Here is a 15,871-nt window from a genome sequence, read left to right as displayed (position 1 = left end):
GTGTTCAGTCATGCTGATAGTCTTGGTTTGATTTGTCCAGATTTATGTCTCCACACCAGTTCAATAGAAATGACTAGGATTGTGTTTTTGTGGTGCTCGCAGCATTGAAAAATCACATTTAAAACATGGAACAGGAAGACATTTTTCCGAACACAGTTTCCCAATTAACTCTAGACAATCCACAGAATAATGGTGTCAGCAGTTTTTATCAGCAGTTCCACTGAAAACACAGAGAGGTTTGTGGATTGTTTCCACAAAGACATTATATGTCAACACTCACCTCTGCTGCATTGGGGTGGAGGCAGAAACATGGGTATCTCAAAACCTGGGCGCATGATTTGGGTTGACTATAACCTCCCAAAAAAGCTAAAAAAAAAAAAAGCTAAACAAAAAAAAGGCATCTTAACCTGCTGCTGTCTTGCCCAGGACTCATTTGCAAAAGATTTTGAATGTCAGCAGGAATATTCCTTTTAAAATAAAGGTTAAATAAAGTAAAATAAATAGAATAAAGCCACTGAGATAGAGCTCTACTTTATCTTTGCGACAAGTGTCTCCTCATAGGCATAGAGCACACACACACACACACACACACACACACACACACACACACACACACACACACACACAAAGGGGTCCCTTTCAATCCTCGCAATTCAGAGGATTTCTGCCCACACAACTGCATCTTAAGTGGATTTAGGATTAAATATTAAGGCTTCGTTGACACCAATTAACACCTTGAAGGATGACATAACAAAGGTGGAGAAAAACAGACTTCATCCGCCTGTCAGTGCTGCAACAGCTAATCTGGACAACTAACAAATCAGGGAGATGCTTCTTAAAGGTCCAGTGTGAAGGATGTAGGGGCATCTACTGGCAGAAATGGAATATAATATTATAATATTCACAACTATGTTTTCATAAGTTTATAATCACCTGAAAATAAGAGTCACTGCACAGGAGCTGGTCCTCCTCCATGGAGTCCGCCATGTTGTTCTACAGTAGCCTAAAATGGGTAAACCAAACACTGGCTCTAGATGGGACCATTTGCATTTTCATGTCAGCTGTCATAGTTCTCCGACATGCTTGGCACATGGGCGAAGTTTCAGTTCTTCAGCGTCACTGCTAGATTCAGCTAAATCCTGCACACTGGACCTTTAACTGGCAACATTACTCCCAAAGTGGTCGAAAAAGGATTTAGATGATCGGCTTTCACTCCTCCTCCTCCCAAACAAGACAGAAAAACTCATGTTAAAAGTTTACCGCATTGGAGAAAAGTGAGTGTGAATTGAGCTCTTGAAGGTGTGACATAAAGCTATTTGAGAATGCACAGTTAAAATGTAACCACCTGCAGTTTAAACAGAACAATCAGCAAGGAGCACTCCAGAATTAGAGCTGTGGAAGCAGGGGAGAACATTACACTGAATAGATTAATCAGGAGAGAAGGAGCACGCTGTCACACAAGTCATTCACACAGCCCAATTGTCACTGCAGAAAACATATGTTTAGATTCACAATCTTTATTCCTCCTTGGTCTCTTTTCGCTCCCTTCGCATCCTGCTTTGTTGCTGTTTTCTGTCTGACACAAATAATGCAAATAGCCTAAGAGCATGTATCGTTCGCATGCAAATGAGCCTAAACTTTCTTCATTTCTTCCTCCAGTTCCCATCCCGTCCAAGCTGAACGGCTCGTCCCTGTCAGCCTTGTCCCTCTGTAAGGAGGGTCTGGGTGTGGGAGCCGTGTCCAACCCAGCTGAGGTTTTCTGTTCGGTCCCCGGTCGCCTCTCGCTGCTCAGCTCCACCTCCAAGTACAAGGTGACGGTTGGGGAGGTGCAGCGACGCCTCTCCCCGCCTGAGTGCCTCAACGCCTCTTTGCTGGGTGGAGTTCTCCGCAGGTGAGAAAAAGATGGGGTATAAAGAGGCTGTGATGTAGTTGTTGTTTAGGGAGGGGCTCCGAGCCTATAAACTCAAGGACAAAAATACACCTTGAATCAGTAATTCCTAACCTTGTCTGAGTTTTCTGGAGAGTTTTAACTCATTGGGCCTCTAAAAACAATGTGAGAATGGAAACTCTGTCTATAGTTGAGCTGTCGCAGCTTAAAGACAAGGGTCACAAGCCTGAAAGCTCGAGAATTGTGCCTTAAATTAGTTAAATCTAAATGAAAACAGCGTGCAAGCCCATGTTATTGTCTCTTGTATTCCCATTGATCACGGCTGAATATATGTTGGGAATTAAAGCTGAAATAGTTCTTACTTAATGTATTTATCTAACGATCTAGCAAAACCAAAAGTGAATCTACAGTAACTGCTTGGCACCAGTGTTCACAAAAGTAAATGAGGAAATCCATAGCTTCTCCATCAGCAGACGCCCGAACAATCGATAAAGCTGTGACGCCTAAAAACATACTGCTGTATGAGTAGAAATCTGAGACCGTTGGCATTCTCTAATGTCACCAAACTGGCTGGCCATCTCATCTACAGTATGTACTTATATATCCTTGGGTGTCAAACAATAGAGTAGTGCAGGAATGAGTCCGAAAATACGAAAATGCACTTCTGGTTCGCTTGTCAATGGGTGTTTTGAATGAGTTTTTGGTTACACAAGTTCATGAGACTCTCACACTTTGTTCTACCACATATTATACGTCAGTAAATACCCCACTTGTGAACTTTGAAGCCTTTGTGTGTGTTAAAAAAGGTGGTTGCTAGGAAGTGGCTAAATGAGACTACAGATTTTCACCACACTGAACATGGCGGTGGTGGTGACCATGGTGCAGTGCATTCATGGTGAAACGTTAGCTTACTTCTGGTGATTGCATTTATGCTTCAGAAATCATAAAAGTGGTGTTCAAGTAAGTATCATAAACTTTTGTTTGCCACAGAGCTTATTTTCTGCAATAATCCCCCCCCCCCCAAAAAAAAATCCAATGCATGGGCGTAGATTTCAAGGGGAATGCAGGTGACATCACACAGGTGACATCCACCTCAATATGTAGAACATGTGCATAACAGACGACTTTTACTTTGAAAAAAAAAAAAAAATTAAAAACATTTGCGCCATAAATTGGTGAGTTAAAATTCCCCAGAATGCAGGAATTTATGTGTTTGATGCTTAAAACATCCTGGGGCAGGACCCTCAAACTCTCGTTTCATATGTGTCTCCCCACAATGTTGAAACAAAATTTACACCCTTGATCTAATGGAAAAATCCCATTAGCTTTTTGTTGGCCGACAAGGAAACATCATCCCTGCCGCACTCGAGTCCTTCATGACCCTGCTCTGAATGTTGTTGAAAGTCACTCTGGCAAATATAGGAAATCAGTAACTGTCACAAAACAACAGTTGAGCCTCAAAAGTTGATATTTATACTGTAAACTGTCAAAGTGTTTGTGAGGGATTAAAGAGGATTCTGGCAAAATCTGCTGATCGCTTTACTACACAGAGATGCCTCTTTATGGCACAAAACAGGAAGGTTGTGCTGTTCTTCCAGTGAAAAAGGCAGTAGACAGCGGACGACGGAGTTGCAGGAAAAATATTTATCCATTTTAGTCAAGTGAAAGAGTTAAAACAAGAACCAGAGTTGATTAAAAATGTAGCCGTAACTCTGGGCGACAGTTGCTCTAAACAACACTGCAGGGGAGAGATAGAGGCTCTGGCTTGTCCATTATGTCATTTTACAAATGTAACAATAGTAATATGATGGAACAGATATCTGAAAATATTACACATTGCACCCTAGAGCACTGAGCACAGACACTTATATTCCATGAATCAATCTATCAGTCCAGTTCATTGGTATTTACCATACATCTCTGTGCAAGTTAAAACAGTAAAAACAATAAGCTGTAATGATACTGGATTTCTGAGTATGGATTGTAGTATGCAAAATTACACAAAATGCTCCAAACCAAATGACAGACTCTCGGTGCGACCGTACTCTGTTTCAGCCAAGCTTTTCAGAATAAGGGCGCTTTAACTTGACTATGGGGCCAGAGCGGAGGACCCAAAATGGGTCATGGGACTAAATCACAAGAGAAGCAATGTGGTTTAATGAACCACAGCCTCGGGGCCAGAGAACAACTTTGTGATTCGTGTTGCAGGCTGAAATACTCTAAGAGGACATAATTAAAAGCTCTAAAGGGTCGTAAATAAACGTAAACCCTCCTCGCCAGAGCAGAGAGATACAGCGAACCCACTGATAATACATCACTGCCTATCATTTTGAAATACTTGTACCTAAAGGGTCAGTTCAGATTTCTTGATGTGGAGTTGTATGGGTTACTTAGCCATAGTCAGTGTATTGCACACAGTAGATGTCAGTCAGCATGCTCCCAGTTTGGAGAAGCAGGCTGGAGTCTGATATTGAAGCTAAGCAATTTACTGCTGTGGATGGGTCAGCAACAAAACTATTTAAGCCACCCAAGAAAAGTATCACTATCAGTTGAGGTGTACGCTATATTGAGAATATTTTCACTGCTTTATCTTAGCTCTCTTCAAAGCCAGACTCCATTGAGAAAAACAGTGATTTAACATGGCTGAACACAGGAGCTGCTGGTCTACCACTGTCTCAATCAGCTTGTTAGTTTGTGTTGTTGTGTGACATTGGTGTTTAAAAGGGTCAGTTCGGGTTCACCAGAGTCACACAATTACGCAACCTAACTAACTAATTAAGGCAGTGGTAGACGAGCAGCTGCCATGTTCAGTGAGCTAAAACTACTGTTTTTGTCAGTGGAGTCTGGTGGCTTTGAAGAGAGCATAGATGGGGACATTAAGTAGTTAATGGCTTCCCTCTAAAGCCCTGAAAATATTCTCAATATGGTGTTAACTTGAATTGATATTGATTATTTTAAGTGGGACTTTTTAGGTGGCTAAAATGTTTTGTTGCTGACCCCATCCACAGCAGTGCATTGCTTAGCTTCCATGTCAGTACTCCTGCCTGCTTCTCCAAACTGGGGGCGTGCCGACTGGCATCTACTATGTGAAATACACTGACTATGGATAAGTACCTCATAAAACCCCACTTAAAAAATCCAAACTATGCCTTTAACTTGAGTATTTCTGTTTTATTTTATACTTATACATCAGTGAAATGCTACTTCCATTAATACAATACAATGCCTATAAGCAATTAATATATAATATAAAAATATAACACTCACATGGACCATTCTCTACATAATAAATACTTTTTATTTTAATTACTTTGACAATTAAAGTACGTTTTTTTCTGTTAAGATAAGAGGAGGTAAGATAAGACAAGGAACAGAAGAAGAAAAAAGATGAAAAAGTGATTGTAATACTTTTGCTTAAGTGAGATTTTGAATGCAGCACTTATTTGTTTTACATTACAGGAAAGGGGCCTCTCCTATCATATGATTAACTAAAAATATTTCTGCATCAATAGATAATGAAACATTCTTAATATAGCATTTAAAAAAAAAAAAAAAATGTGATGAGAACATGCAAAGGAAAGTAAAAGAACAACTTAAAACAGCGAAAAACACAAGACACTATCAGTGCTGACAGGGAACATACTGTGGGGAGATTTCAGCTTCACATTCACTTACATAAACACACACATACACAAACACACACACACCCAGCCATAGACAGAGGCACGAACACAAACACACACACACACACACAAGGACCATCTCCTAAAACTGCTCTCTCTGTCTCCCTGTCCCCCCTCAGGGCGAAGTCAAAGAATGGTGGCCGCTGTCTGAGAGAGCGTCTGGAGAAGATTGGCCTCAACCTGCCCGCCGGGCGACGCAAGGCAGCCAACGTCACTCTTCTAACATCTCTAGTCGAGGGTACGGAAAAGACACACACACACACACACATACGTACACATACAGTGACCTGCATATATCCTGACAGATAGAGACACATATTCACATAGAAATGTCTTCGCATGAGCAGGCATGAATAAACAAGTCATAGCATGGGTGGCTGCATGCATGCATGGTGTCATTTGAAAAAGCTACAGCTCCGGACGCCTCACAAAGCCAAAGAGCAGTGAACTGTTTGAATGGTGAAAGTGAGAAAAATGGGTGCAGAGTTTGGCTCTTGACCTGACCTGACCTGAGCAGTTACAGCAGTCCTTTAAATGTGTATCATTTAAAAGCAAATATATGGTTAACTGTGAAATCTAAACTGAAGCACTGACCTTTAACTCATTAAAAACAGAGGTAGAGCTGCTTTTTTGCCTTACTAATGACAGGCTATTCCTTTTTTACTGCTTTGACTCTGTTTTAATAGACACACTCTCCTCCTCCTCCTCCTCCTCCTCTTCCTCCTGCAGGTGAAGCCGTCCATCTGGCGCGGGACTTTGGTTATGTATGTGAGACAGAGTTTCCAGCCAGAGCTACAGCTGAGTATCTGTGCAGGCAGAGTGAGCCCGACCAGCTCCCAACACGGCGCAGCATGCTGCTTGCCACCAAGTGAGTGCTTCATCCCTCCAATGCACATTTTAAAGGAGCATTCAACCTATTTTTACATGTTCAAGTCAACTTGCTGGTCATGTGGAGCACAAGGTGTCACATCTAAGGCTAGGTATTGGTACTCAATTACAATACATGCATTCAAGTCTTTTTGTACCTATATCTGAAAAAAAAAACAACCTATTTGTATGGTTTTGCTCGCAATCACCAAAAACGTTCTTCGATTTGTCGCAACATGTGATTGGCCCACTACTGCAGCAGCTTCGACCCATACAGTCTTTTGTGTGGTGAAGTTGAGCCTGTTGTAATTGTTGAAGTTGGCAGTTCAGAGTGCAGAGATGCCAGCAAAATGTTTGAAAGCATGGCTATACTAAACGCCCGTGGTGTCTGGTGTACTCAGACAATACCCAGCCCTCGTCATCACTTGAGTAACCTCAGCATGGGCTTGCAGACTACAATTTTATAATAAATAATAAGTATGTTACAAACTGATTTTGGAAAATGTGTTTTAGGAGCTTTAACAAAGATTAAAAGGTCCTCTTTAGTCTGTTGTGGGTTGTGCAACTTAAAAGAAGTGCAACACTAAACAGCTGAAATGCCTCTTAAAGATTTCATTTTTAGGAGAGTTAGTGCTAGATACCAGGTCTACCAGATCTGTGTTAAATACTGATAGAGTTAACTAAAGTGAAAATACCAAGGGTCACGTTTTATCAGGACAGAATAAGATCAAGTGCTTCTATGAATTTCAAACTGAATCTGTTACAAGTTTAGAGTTTTTCCCCTGAGGGAGTGAATGTGAGATAGTAACACTCTGACACCTATGTCAGGTTTAACCCAGGCTAAAGGCTGAGTTTATTCCATGTAAGGGTGTGCTGGTGCTGGGCATTGATTGACACAGGGAATAAAAGTTAAAAGACACTCATAATGCTTTTCCTTCCCTGAAAGCAAAGACCTCAGACTACAGACTGCTCTGGACACTCTGCTTCTATCTTTTTTTTTTCTACTTCTGAGACAAGCTGACGTCAGATCATGACGAATTTCTTTATATGGTCATCTGCCTCCAGGCACGTCACTGCAAGTGTTTAATCTTGGTTGCCGATGTTGTTAATTACTCCCCGATTCCACATCATATTCCTGCTGGAACGTGTGTTGTTGTGTTTAGAAGCTTTTATTGGTAATTTTTAACGGGAGAAAATGCTGCTATACACAGTTATTCCCCAGCTCCAAGTACACTGCTACATGTAGCTACATGCTAATGCCAGGCAAACATGTAATTCTGGTTGCTGATGTTGTTTAATTCTCACAGATTTTGGATTATGTTCCTGCTGTTGTAAAGATTTTGATTCAGAAGCCTTTGATTTTTTTTTGTAGAAAGTATCGCTATTCTTCGTCACAGTGATTCTTTTGGCTGCAATTACAGAGCAGAAACACAGAGATACAGAAACCCTGAAAACACTGACCAGTCAGAGCAGACTGGGCTTTTTCGGGAGGGAGGTTTACAGAGACTAGACACTAAGGAGGAGAGTTTCAGACAGAGGGTGAATACAGACATTCCAGCACAGACGGTTCTAAAAAAATAAAGCGGTTTATGACAATTAAAGCAAGTAAACGTGCCGGAAACTCAAAATACAAGTATGAGCCTAAAAATGAGCACAGTAGGTCCCCTTTAGGAACAGTGCCACAATAACAAACTAATGTTTTTCTGTTTTCCTCTTAGGGAGATCTGTAAGGAGTTTGTGGACATGATGTCCCAGGACCGCTCTCCGCTGGGCGGCAGTCGACCCACCCCCTGCCTGGAGCCCGGCGTCCAGGGAAGCCTCACCCACTTCAGCCTGCTCACCCACGGCTTCGGTACTCCTGCCATCTGCGCTGCGCTCTCCGCCTTCCAGAGCTACCTGATGGAGGCGATCAAAATGCTGGACAAAGGAGAGGGTGGAGGGAAGAGCCACCACGACAAGGAGATGAAGCACCGCAAATAGAGGGGAGGACGGACAGGACGTGTTGATGGATGAGATGAGAGGCAGAAAGGAGGGAGAAAAAGAGGGGAGAAAGACTGACTGGTGCCCCTCTGCATCTTTACCTTCGCCCTCAGGATAAAAACTGAGACATTTACCTCCCAGAAAAACCTCTGCGGTCCCTCCCATCGAGGAGGCCAGGGTCATGATGATATCTGTACTGTAATGTGTGTCCACAACCACCTCACTCAACATGACGCATGGACCTCTCTTCTCAGTAGCTGGTTTGTGTCATGATGGCGTCTACAAAAACATCTCTTCAAGATGAGTTCCTACATATGGCTGTATTTATTTACCCCCTCCTTTTTTTATTTGGGTAAACATGTCACCTTTATCTGTGTTTTAGAAACCCCTGCCTTCATCAGTGACTCTCTCTCTCTCTCTCACACACACACACACACACACACACACAAACAAACTAGTAAACATTTTTTGGACTGAACTCATCTGGGAAGTGTGGTAAAGCCATATCCGAGACGACAACCTGCTCTTTGCTCCTCTTGAACATTAGGAGACTTTTAACTCCACCTGATTGGACAAGCACAGCTTCCATATGTAGTTAGTGGGTGGTCATGGGAAATTGAGTTCTCTGGGTTCTCTGACAGCGGGGTAAGGAGGAGGAGTCAAAGGCAGCTAAAGGAGATTTGGTTTCTTTTGTTTTGAAGTACTGCGTGTTGGTAACTTAAAGAAAATAACACAAATCATTTTGTACTTTCTGTGTATGTTTATTATTAATGTTATTACTGTTGTTATTATTATTGTATTACGGCATAAATGTAATATATTATTAAAGAATTAAGAACTGATTGGTTGAGTTTCGTGAGTGCGTTTTTATGTTTCTATCCAGGATATCATATCAGAACGGTATAAAGTGATGGCATCGGCAGGTGTCTTTAACTGCCCACTTCAACTTTTTAAGTGACAATGGGCTTTTACTGTGCCCTCATTGTAAATGCTTATTTTTTCCATTTGTCTCAATGTTCTGTTTTCTGTTTTATTGATCCATGTGGGCAAAGTCTGTCGTGACATCAACAGAAAGGTCATGGAGAGGGCTGCAACTTACATTTAATTTCATTTTTCACTGATATGTCAGTTTTTGTGAGGTTAATTGCCTCGCGTATAAAAGGGCAGAAAATGGTGAAAAATGTCCATCACAGCTCCCAGAGCCAAAAGTGATGTCTTCAATTTGCTTCTGATATCTGACCAATTTTCTGAAACCAAAAGATATTGCATTTACAATGATTATACACTATAAAAAAATAAGCTAAAAATAGAGTTTTTGCAGTTTTAGGGATCTGTGTTGATTTGTCCGTCACTTTGTTCCAGACTCAAATTTTGCAACAACTGCAACATGGACTGTCAAGAAATTTTGTACGGATATTCATGATCCCAGAGGATGAATCCTCTGACTTGGGTGATCCTCTGACTTTTACTCAAGCACCATTAGCAGGTCAGAGTTTTTACTTAATTTAATTTGGTACCAAATTTCATGTGAAATTGAACTGTTTTATGACCAAAATTTTGTAAAACCAATGATATTCCCATCAGCCTCAGCTGTCTCTGCTGTGCTAACATGCTAAACTAAGATGGTGGAAATTTTGCTGGTGGCCGAAAAAATCCCCTGCAGTCCAAAAAGCATTTTCCCCATAGACCACCACTGTAAAAGAGACATCTGTAAAACTATTGACAGGACATGCTGACCTCCAAACAAATGACTCGATCCACTGACATCATCACAATGTAAATTATGAGGCAGGGGGGAACTCATGGGCGGGGCCAGCAGGAAATACACTACTGTGCATATTCAGTGGCCTGCGAAAGTAAACCCAGAAGCTAGAAAACTCTTTTTGGCCCATGCGCCAAGCGAGTAATTCCAATGGAATATAAAGGGGCCATCTTGGGGTCTGGTATCTAGTTATTATAATAGATCTGTGGGTAAACCTGCTAATTTACAGCATGTTAGCATTGTCATTGTGAACATAAGAGCTGCAACAAGTAGTCGATTAATAGAGTGATGAATCAACAGAAAATTAATTGGTAACTATTTTGATCATCGAATAATTGTTGAAGCAAAAAGCCGAACTGATTACATGCATCGTAAATGTGAGAATCTGAAGCTTTTATTTGTTGTCCATGATAATAAAATGCTTTGGAATTTTTCACGATTTCCTGACATTTTATGGGCAAAATGATTAACTGATTATTGGGGAAATAATGTCTCCATAACCACTGGATTAAAGTTTGGTTTTTGGAATTTCATGTGTCCTTCAGAAATCATAGTAAAACATTTCATCTAGCGCCATCATCAGGTTAAAATTTCATTGGTTGAATGAAAGCTTAAGTACAGCCTCATAGAGCCTGTAGCTGCTTTATAAACAACTTCAACTATTAATATAATACTAAAATTGTTGATTATTTTCTGTCAGTCTACAAAACAGTTAATCAATGTATTATTGTAGTACCTGTGCAGTGCTGGACTAAAGCTTGCCAACACAAGAACCTGAATCTGAGGCCACACACAGATCATTTTTAGGAAAATGTTTCTGTTTGCACCACTCAAGGTGTCACTGACAAAAAATCAGGGCCCCTCTATGCATACAGGGCTCCAGCAGGGGCCCAGGGAGACGTTGGCGTCACAGCTGCAGCCCTGAACACTGTACCTGGGAGAGAGCGGAAGCAGCGGTGCGACCCCCAGCGCCCAACAAGCCACACACACACACCTCGGTTCCCCCTCAACCCATCTGTTCCACATTTCTCCCACCGACCACCTCTCACCTCCCCTGCACAGTCCTTCACTTTATTTAACCAGGATGAGATACTCAACGCAATTACTGCTTTCCAGGGACGGCACACATACACGCGTCGCCTGCTCGTACGCTCTCAAACATCACTCATTCCTACCTGCCTATATCTCCCTTTCTCTCCTCCCATCTCATTACCCTCCTGTGTCAATTCCCCCCATCCCTTCATCTCCCACTCTGTAACCTAACTCCCTCCTCCCCTCTCCTCCTCACCCTCCTCTCCCCCTATTCTCTCCCTCTATCTGACACTCAGCGGGGCCGCTCTCCATCTCTCTCTGTGCCTCCAGGCAAACATATGCTGCTCTTCCCGTCAGATTCCGGTGTGTTTGAGAGAGGAGGGATTGTTTAATGTTTATTAATCACCTGTCTGTGGTGGAGAGAGGAGACGATGATAGAGCCACACACACTCTTGTACACATGGGTTGTCTGGCTCACACACACACACACACACACACACACACACACACACACACACACACATGTTCACACACACACACACACACACACACACACACACATGTTCAGCTGTGATGTTACCGACTTGGCCTGGTTTTTCCATTTACAGCTGTATATAAGTATGCTCATTGACTGTAACGCTCCCTGTATACAATCAAAACACATCTATCTCAGCAGCTACTCTTTAGCAACCATGACGATCCTGTGAACCCACCTACAGGCCCATTCTTGATTTTTCAAAACCAATTTCAGTAACAAATACACTAAAATAAAGAGTTGGATTCCTGCACACTTTCAGCACATCTACTAAAAACGCAGCCTGTGGCTTTTGCATTGAGATGTTGTTTCATATTGTGCATTTGATGCCTGACAAAGGTCTTTAACCAAAACATTTCATTTTCAGAACTCATATGCTAACAGTGCGCAGGAATTCATGCCTTATTTTGAATTATTTCATTTTCATACCCACCAGGTGTGCATCAGAAAACATTTAGCGACAGACATTCAAGATTTACTTTATTATCATACAATTGCATCCTGCTGGCAATCTACTCCCTGCAGAGTTTGATATACTTCTTTTTCATTGCTCATTATAGGGATCGGTCTGATTTTTTCAAATGGGGTTGTGTAAGGTTCTTTTCCACAGTCAGTGTATTACCTGCAGTCGATGGTGGTCGACATGCCCCCAGTTTGGAGAACAAACAGCAGTAGCTGGACACAGAGGCTAAGTAATGTACTGCTGTGGAGGGGGGCTACATTGAGAATATTTTCACTGTTTCACTTTCCAATGGGAATCTAAAGCGATGAAAATACTCTCAATATGCACACTTAGGGTGCATTCACACCAGGATAGTCTGGGGGACTCGGTTCGATTGGGCGGGGAATGCCGAAAAATGTCACACCTTCATTTGGTTCGGTTCACTTTCACACTGCACTTTTTAAAGCGGACCAAACCGCCTGGACAACATCACGCAGTTACAACAGCTGCTTATTTAGGGGCGGTACTGCCCACAACGTCCACTGAAATCCATCCCTGGCTTGGTCACCACAAAAACACCAAACACCAAAATGCACTGCGCTCTACATCACGACCTCTCTTTGGTTCACTTCCTCTTTTTGGTTTGCTGGATAGTCCGTTTGCATTTCCCACTGTAAGTGAACCAGGGTTCACTTGCAAGTGAACCGAGACCCCCAGTTTTCAAGCAGACCAGGGTTCGCTTGTTTGGTCCGCACCAGAGTTCAAATGAGCGTTCACACCACTCCAAACAAACGAAACTATTCGTGGAAGCGGACCAGGGTTCATTTAAAGCGGACCAAATAGCGCTAGTGTGAATACGTCCTTAAACTGATATAGATTTTTTAGGTGAGCCTTTCTTTAGGTGGCTTAAATACTTTTTGCGGCTGCCCCGCCCACAGCAGTACATTGCTTAGGTTCCTTCTGTTTCTCCAAACTGGGGGTGTGCTGACCGTCATCGACTGTAGGTAATACACTGACCTCATACAGCCCCACATCAAAAAATTCAAACTCTTTATGTGGCAAAAACTGTACAAACTGTACAAAACCATACACACTTATGTACAAATTTCCAAACATCACACAAGTGCACTTCAGCATACTGTTCATTGTTGACCTAGAAAATGGTTGTAATATAGAATAGGTAAAAAAGAAAGAAAGAAAGAAAGAAAGAAAGAAAAGTTATGCCACTTACACAACACGTATTATCTTTTATTGAGCTTTGAACTGATTTTACTCATTTGTTTACTCATAGTTTAAAAAAAAACAACAACTTTTATCACCCTGTGTTCCAGGTGTTTTTCAAACACATCAGATTCAAACTCCATTCAAGAATAATTTCAGCTAGCTGACATACATGACGAGAGAGAGGGAAGGCGGGAAGAAAATTAAGAAATGCACGTGGTGGTAGGAAAAAACAAAACAAAAAATGTTGTCACACATCACCGTATATTAGAGCAGAGGTTCCCAACTAGTCCAGCCAGAAGGTCTAGATTTCTCTTTAATCATAAGTTCAAGGTCCATACTTGCATTTTGGCCATGCCGTTGAGCTACTTTGCTGTCACTGTCAAGTAGCTGTCCGTTCGTCACTCACTCGTCAGCAGGAAATGGCACTTGAAAATAAACTCAGAATGGACCCATGACCCACCAGTTGGGATCCATTGTATTATAGTAACGTGACATCAACAGAAAAATAGTTTGCCATTATGTTACACTAGGTGGAGGGTTATAAGATTATTGTAACCATTTCATTATACACAAAAAATTCCATGACTTTTCAAAATCTTTTTATTTGATTTTGACTAATTCGTGGACTAGTCTAGGTTTTCAATGACCAAGGGAATCCTAACATGCTTTAAATTCAACACACTTGTCAGAAGATGGAAAGTGTGCCACTTCCATGACAACTGAACAAACACCTGCTGATGAAGAAGATGCAGTAAAATCCCCTCAGGAAAGAGACTGTAAGCACACCTTAACTTAGGTGTTTTGACAGTAGTAAAACTCACACGAGGAGCACTTGTATTTATCTGCATATTCACTTGTTGGCCCTCTCAGAGTTCAGTGTTTATCCTGACACAAAATAATTCCGTTTGGTTTATATTTCAACTTTCCTAGGTTGGAGTTCAGGTGAGTGCGGGTTATGGCTCAAATCTATTCAGACTCAGAATGTGTTGTGTATTGGTTGCTGGTGAAATAAACACAGGGTGCAAAATAAAAAATGAACACATACACTATTAAAAAATATATATATTCCCTGAAGCTAACCTGGGTTTGTTTTTGACAAGCCCACTCAGGTACACAGACTGAATCTCAACACAACACATGTACAACGTAACCTGATTTATTAGTTCTGCAGTCGATGCCAACATTGAGCAGGTTATGTTTATTTATTTACCGACACTGCGTCAGAGGTGTTGCTGCAGCTCTGTGGCTCATTTTTTCAGGCCATATTTTAAATTGTTTTAATTGACTACATGGATATGTTGCTATTATAAACTTCAGGGCTCCATGTTAAAAAGTGAGAAAACAACCATCTTGTTTTGAATATACAGTGCGAGCATCTATTCACATGAATCCTAAAATAAATCTGTAAATCAGGCAGCTTGTGAGCTGTATTTGTGAAGTGAATTTTCCCTAGAGGGATGAACAAAGTTTACCCTCTTCTTCTTATTGATTTAAAATTAATATATAATAACAGATACAAGAGTCCTAATAGGAGTTGGAATCGACAACCTGTTGAGAACACTGTTGAACTGTGTGCCTCAAAGCTTATCACTTCCTGTTACTGATGGTGGTTTGATTTCTCTGACAGTTGCACATGGCAAAAAGACGTCAGGCTCATGCGTCTACGCAGCTGGAAATTTGCAACAATAAAGAGTCAAGGTGGAGGAGAAGAAATGGTCAAAAATGCGGCTTCATCTCACAAAGAATGCAGGTTTGTAAAATCAAATTTTTAAGGGTGGACACATCATCAGAATGCTCAAACATCTTTCTACGCAACATGGGCTTTAATTCAAGGAATGCCATGTATTTGACACTCTACACAAGTGCTTCTGCTTCCTAACAGAGCAGCACATCCGTGACCAAGGGTGAATATCCTGTTATGATAACATTATAATAACATTAGCTCCACGCAGGCAGGCTAAGGTATTTTTTGTTTATGAAAAATAATAACAAAACAGTGGCATTGACGCTGAAAACCTGTGTAGGCCTACTTTTTTTCCCCACACAGAAAATTTATCAGGAATCAGTAAGGGAAGTGATAAAGAGCAGGACCGATAAGCAGAATCAATAGTGGCACTGATATCAATAAAATGTTATCAATCCCCATCCCTGGTGCTACAACACAGTTTAAACTAAACAATAGTTTCTGACTTCTACAACAATACTTCAATGCAGTTTGGTCATCCAGCAGACAAAACCCTACACCCCCCCAAAAAACCCTGAAAAACCCCAAACTACTTTTCCTTTTTTAAGTAACACCATAGGTGCATGCATGTTTTATTACACGTGTACAAGCATGAGCAAGTGTACGTTACCCACACGCACACTCACTGAGTACAAGTGCAAAAGTACACAGCCAGGAGGCTGTTCTCTTTCTATGTGCAGATGAGCAGACTAGAGAGCAATGAGAAAGCACCAC

The 15,871-nt window shown here is 41.4% G+C and overlaps 1 protein-coding gene across 4 annotated transcripts in view; it reads left to right on the top strand.

The window, feature by feature from the left end:
* The window catches only part of tfap2e (transcription factor AP-2 epsilon), a 16,254-nt gene extending 6,993 nt beyond the window's left edge, over window positions 1–9,261 (top strand). For all 4 annotated transcript variants that reach the window (XM_050035391.1, XM_050035389.1, XM_050035392.1 and 1 more), the window contains 4 exons: window positions 1,660–1,891; window positions 5,691–5,809; window positions 6,301–6,439; window positions 8,157–9,261. In XM_050035391.1, the coding sequence (XP_049891348.1) occupies window positions 1,660–1,891; window positions 5,691–5,809; window positions 6,301–6,439; window positions 8,157–8,418 (752 nt within the window). In that variant the 3' untranslated portion in view covers window positions 8,419–9,261. The remainder of the gene's footprint in view (window positions 1–1,659; window positions 1,892–5,690; window positions 5,810–6,300; window positions 6,440–8,156) is intronic.
* Window positions 9,262–15,871: the final 6,610 nt, after the last annotated feature.

The sequence above is a fragment of the Epinephelus moara genome, chromosome 22 (assembly GCF_006386435.1).
Source record: "Epinephelus moara isolate mb chromosome 22, YSFRI_EMoa_1.0, whole genome shotgun sequence".
Lineage (NCBI taxonomy): Eukaryota > Metazoa > Chordata > Actinopteri > Perciformes > Serranidae > Epinephelus > Epinephelus moara.
The sequence above is the reverse complement of the archived record's forward strand: the minus strand, read 5'-3'. Positions and strand labels throughout refer to the sequence as shown.